General features: G+C 33.8%; 1 protein-coding gene across 2 annotated transcripts; it reads right to left on the bottom strand.

The window, feature by feature from the left end:
* Window positions 1–874: 874 nt before the first annotated feature.
* Window positions 875–5157, bottom strand: ccl25a (chemokine (C-C motif) ligand 25a). 2 transcript variants are annotated; one of them, XM_016496424.1, is made up of 5 exons: window positions 5079–5157; window positions 4410–4491; window positions 3357–3474; window positions 2903–3014; window positions 875–2296 (listed from the first exon to the last, which is right to left on the bottom strand). In XM_016496424.1, the coding sequence occupies exons 2-5, from the start codon at window positions 4471–4473 to the stop codon at window positions 2282–2284; spliced, it is 309 nt and encodes a 102-aa protein (XP_016351910.1). In that variant the 5' UTR covers window positions 4474–4491; window positions 5079–5157; the 3' UTR covers window positions 875–2281. The 2 variants fall into 2 exon arrangements, with proteins under 2 accessions (XP_016351910.1, XP_016351917.1); XM_016496431.1 differs by having other exon boundaries at window positions 4410–4488; window positions 5079–5135.
* Window positions 5158–5389: the final 232 nt, after the last annotated feature.

The raw sequence follows: 5389 nt of genomic DNA, 5'->3' as shown, positions 1-5389 counted from the left end.
GTGTCTTAAAACATGTAACTGCAAGATACTAAAGTCTGCAATCAAAATTCTGAGATCTTCGTATGAGCTCAAAAAATCTCATCAAATTCTTCTAAAATCAACTGTTCTACATTAATTTTATAGCTCCATACTGTCAGTATGATAACTATTGACTTATTTGTCTTATCGTCGAATAGGGATTGTAGCAGAAACGTTTGTCAAAAATTTCTTTTTTTTTTTTTTTTTCTTTTAGGAAAGGTTATTTGTGACTGGTACTTTGAGTACTCTCAAAGTACTATCTGATACCCTCATTGTACCTTGGTGCCAGCACAGTACTTTCATGTAAAATTTAACCATTAGAAAGTAAATTTAACAGTCTGTTTCACAAGAGCCATAGGCTATAATTCTCTGGCTTTTTATTGACCCTGTTTTATTGCGCAACAGCTCTTCTGTTTCACAGGAAAGTGAAAGTAGGTTACAACACCGTAAAAACTATATTAAATATAATCTGAAATGGATTAAGACTGTCAGATTTGTTTACTATACTGTCATGTGTCTTAAAACATGTAACTGCAAGATACTAAAGTCTGCAATCAAAATTCTGAGATCTTCGTATGAGCTCAAAAAATCTCATCAAATTCTTCTAAAATCAACTGTTCTACATTAATTTTATAGCTCCATACTGTCAGTATGATAACTATTGACTTATTTGTCTTATCGTCGAATAGGGATTGTAGCAGAAACCTCTGATACATGCATGCATCACTTAAAAAGAATAAATCCAGTTATTTTCAAAACATTTTATTTTTGATATACAAGAAAATATCTGCAGTGTAAAGAACCCAAAGAGCTTATGATCCAGTTTCAAAACAGCCGAACGATAAAACTTGCATCACTTCCTCTATAAAGATACATTCTCACTGGATCAAGTGTGAACATTAAAGTAAAAAACAGTAGTTCCACTTAAATTGAAGAAGAAAAAAAACTTTACCAAACATATCAAATGGAAAATATGCATTTATGAAAAGAGATATATGAATATTCATTCTATCAATAACTATAAAATAATCACTTGTTAAGCTCACTGCATTAAGCAAAATAACAAATCATAATTTACAAAGCATTATAATATCATACAAACTCAAAAATCACTTGGCGTTGCGTCAGCAGTATAATAAACACATAAGGGAATAGAAGGATTATCTGCTTTGCTTGCAAAACCTTCCCACCCACATTTACGACTAATACTATTTTTATCACACTGACTGTTTATTGATACTGTGGGGCAAAAGCGGTAAATCAAAGTGAAAGTTGATAATACAGTAGCTTAATACGACCCTCAAGGTAACACTATACACATGAGCTCTGTTCCAAAACCTAGTGAGCTGCCTAGTCAGTATGTTCAAGCAGCATTGCATGCATTGCGATATAGCGGACAAAGCAGAAGAAATTTAAATGTACATTTTATTAAATACTGAAAAGAAAGCAATTTAAATGTATTAAATGCAGATTACATGAAGAACACTAGCTAATTGAGCACTGATTGATTCCTATGCAGAGTCACTTTTTACTTCATAGGCGCTTTTTTGGGTAATTTTGTCATCAGCACAGTACACTCGTACTGTATGCACGTTTTATTTCTTTTTTGCAGTAATCAGTTTCTCCACAAGGTGGCAAAACTGAACCGGCCCTTTGTTTCACAGTCGGAAAAGAAACGGAGGAGACTGACTGCTGAAGATGGCAAAAACAAAAGACCCCGGGTCAGTGCTTGTGTGAGGAGACTAAAATACACCCGAGATTATAGCTTAAAGGAGTACAAAGATATTTTTATTGCTCATAACTTTCGAGAGAAAAGTTCAGACACTGGACAAGGATAAATCTTTGTAGTGCGCATGCGCCAAGTGCCCTCATTTACGCGTGTTATCCAATAAAGGCTGTGTTCGGCTGTGCGCATGCACTAAACCGAAGAATACTTTTGGGCTTTTAAGCAGGCAGCTCGCAAGGTTTTACACAGACCTTGGAAGTGATGACAACAGCAGCACGTGGAGAGGGAAAATAATGGCCATCTCCCATTCGGAGCATTTAACCAGCAGTCCGTCAGTGAAGCGACAAAAGTCTGGAAACAGGAAATGCCACCTGATACCAGATAGAGCACAGGGCAGAACACAGGAAGTACTGAGAACATCAGTCAATCCATGCTGAAATGTGCGCTCGGAGAGCCAGAACTCAAAGAAAGAACGTGATTGGCCGAGATACTCGAGCTGTTTTCCCTCTAGTCCTCTCTCGGCCGCCACTGGCTTGCTTAACCCCGTGAATTCTGTACATCAAAAAACAAAAATAAGTGATTTAATAACAGATTCACGTTTAAAATAGCGTCTTTTGACGAAATTATTATTTTATAATTATCACACGTTTATGGTTTAGCCTATTATTAATTGATATTAAGGAAAACATTAAAATAAAATTCCTTTGTCACACTGCAGGCATGATCTGATATACGAGTATTTTGAATTAGATTTTATTTACATCTATTGTTTTCATTTTAATTTCAGTTGTAGTTTTAGTAATTTTGTTACTTTTTTACTTTTTAATAAAACTATTCATCAGTTAGTATTTATTCGTTTTAGTTTAGTTTTAGTAGTACTTCAACTTGAACTGATTAAAAATATGAAATGTTGCTCTGACAACTAGCTGAAATAAAAATAGGTTTAACTGTTTACATATTTTAATTTATTTCAGTTAATGTTTATTTTTTTATTTTTACTTTTTTATTTTGAGATTATGGTTTTAATTAATGATCATTTCTTATAATTAATATTATGATAATTAATGATAATAAATATTTAAGTCAATAGATTATAAATGCTTAAAATTAAATTCAAATAGTTAATAGTGAAATAGTTACATTTCAAAATATACACACCTTCTTCTTCATAAATGAGCTTTCTGTCAGTATGTCCACCCGCCTCATGAGTTCATGGACCCATTTCTCTCTGGGGTCAGTGCACATCATACGGCCACGTTTCAATGTGAAGCTGTGGGGAGACAATTGCATTAAACATTATTAATTATGAGGTTTAAAATAGGCAATCACAAAGACCGATCTCTCTCCTGCAGTTCACTGCAGTGCAATGCATTTTATTGCATCACTTCACTGTGTGTCACGTCACATGTCTAAACAATTTATGCACTCACTTCACTTACGGAAAACATTAAGACCCAACCATACATGTACATACAGTATATACATAAATATGAGTAAATGAGGCTATAAAAAAATGAATACTGTACTGTTAATCTTTTTGATATTTCATTCAATGCAGATTTATTTATTTTCATATAGCCTTTATATTTACTAACATATATAAGTTTCTTACACAACAGCTGGGATGTTGCAGCCTCCGTCCATCTCTTGTTTTCTGTAGCTGATCACTTTGTTCCTAATGGACGGTTTAATTTTCCTGACATACTGCAGACAGCAGTCTTCATACGAGCCTACAGACAGACATACGTGCACATCAGTGGCATAAAAAACACATGCATCAATGAATCATAACATAACTATTTTATACAGGCAATTACAGATGGATGATTTTATGGATGAATGTCTCATAAAACCATAAATAGTGGCAAACAAGGAAGGGGTGGAAAGACAACACAGGTGCTTATTATATGAGAACTGCTAGCAGAGCCATTAGAAGTGAAACTGAATTCAATAACTAGTCAAAGTGCGCACATATACTGCAGAGAAAACACAAAATGTTTAACGACTTCTTTTTAGAACTTAATTAGAGGAACATGATAAGGTGGACACACTGTCTTCAGTACTTTTACCATTTTTATTATTTCTTTGATATTTTCTCAATTAATTATTTGCGTTAGTTTTCAACACTGAAGAGGATAAATGGAAGTAATATAATCATTTCCTTTTGTTAATTACTGTTTCCAAAAAGACACACTATCTTATATGCAATATGAAAAATTATGACAGATGCTGTAAAAATATACTTTAATATAATAATATATACCAAGGACAATTAAATATAATTGAAATAATATGCAAACAAATGGTATGGATATGACAAAAACAGGAAATGTTTACCAAACTTGAGTGATTTTATTTAACATTTAAAATAATGCAATGTAACGTGAATTGCTGCATCATTAAATCAATTCATTGGAATTCATTTGTCTCTTTAGCAATAATTTGAATAGGCAAAGTACACCCTTGACATTTGATTTTGAAATTTAAAAATGCATGAATTTGTTGTTTTTCTGAATCTCACGTGCAAACTAAACGATGCTATCAAAAATCAACTATTGTGCAATGTGTTCCAGTATATTTTCTTAAACTTCAACATTGCAAAAGTGTTTTTGGTGTAAAAGAGCCTGATTGTTTGTAATACAATCATAACTTGTGGTTTTTTTACCTTGTGCCAGTGTGAGGTAGAGGAATCCCAGAAGGACGATGAAGAAGAGGATGCTGAACCGCATGATTACCCAGTGTCTCTGCTGTCAAATGAGACAGAAAATCATGAACCGCTTCACCAGATACACTCACAAATACATGCCCACACAATAGATGCTCTCATGAGAGCCTCCATAAACCTTATCAGCACAGAAGGCGCGTTTTCTTATCCTCATTTCTCCGGCCTTGACCCTATATCAGTAACATATTAAGAAAGCTCTTTGTGTTGTCAAAAAGCAGTTAAAATTACGACGGATGCTGTAAAAAATATAATTTCATCATCTCTGATGAAACAAAGACAAACCTACACATTTTATGAGAAAAAAACTATAAAGACAAAACTGAATGCAAGCTTTGTTCATGAACACATTAATCTTAATTTATCTTTAGTAAATCATTAATGAATATTGACCGGTGTTCGAATTTTATTCCGGTCACTCCAGCGCATGCAGTAAAACTGCAATAATCACTATGTCAAATTTACTCGGAAACCCAACATGTGAAGGTCGGCATTTCAAAGAAAAAACTAAAATTGTACCGTTTTGCATCATTAAAGAGTTTAGATTTTAAAGGATTGCCGTTAAACATTAGATGCTGTAAAATGATGTTGTTTTCATATTAGACTGCTCACCTTGTTTGTCTAGAAAAGCGTAGTTTCTTCCCAGTACCAGGATTCTGTGCAGGTTTCCCAGCTGCACTGACTTATAATGGACCCAACCCTGATATCTGAGCCAGGTGAAGCCACATCCCTCACAAGGAAATGATGGGACATTATGAGATCAACTTTCATGGTTGGTTAAATGAAAACCAACGTAACCGATTTGTCTATCAGGATTTTGTATGTATTTCCTTTGATTCTGATGTGGCTAACCAACATATCAGTTTAAAGGAGTAGTTCATTTTCAAATAAAAATTTGCTTAAAATGTACTCACTCTCAGGCC

This window comes from Sinocyclocheilus anshuiensis, unplaced genomic scaffold (genome assembly GCF_001515605.1).
Source record: "Sinocyclocheilus anshuiensis isolate Anshui unplaced genomic scaffold, SAMN03320099.WGS_v1.1 scaffold217, whole genome shotgun sequence".
Lineage (NCBI taxonomy): Eukaryota > Metazoa > Chordata > Actinopteri > Cypriniformes > Cyprinidae > Sinocyclocheilus > Sinocyclocheilus anshuiensis.
Note: the sequence above shows the minus strand (reverse complement) of the source record. Positions and strands in the feature narration are given on the sequence as shown.

Coding starts and splice junctions, on each gene's coding strand:
- ccl25a (XM_016496424.1), bottom strand. CDS start 4,473: ATGCGGTTCAGCATCCTCTTCTTCATCGTCCTTCTGGGATTCCTCTAC. Junction 3,475..4,409: donor CTACCTCACACTGGCACAAG/GTAAAAAAACCA, acceptor GTCTGTCTGTAG/GCTCGTATGAAGACTGCTGT. Junction 3,015..3,356: donor TGCAACATCCCAGCTGTTGT/GTAAGAAACTTA, acceptor GTCTCCCCACAG/CTTCACATTGAAACGTGGCC.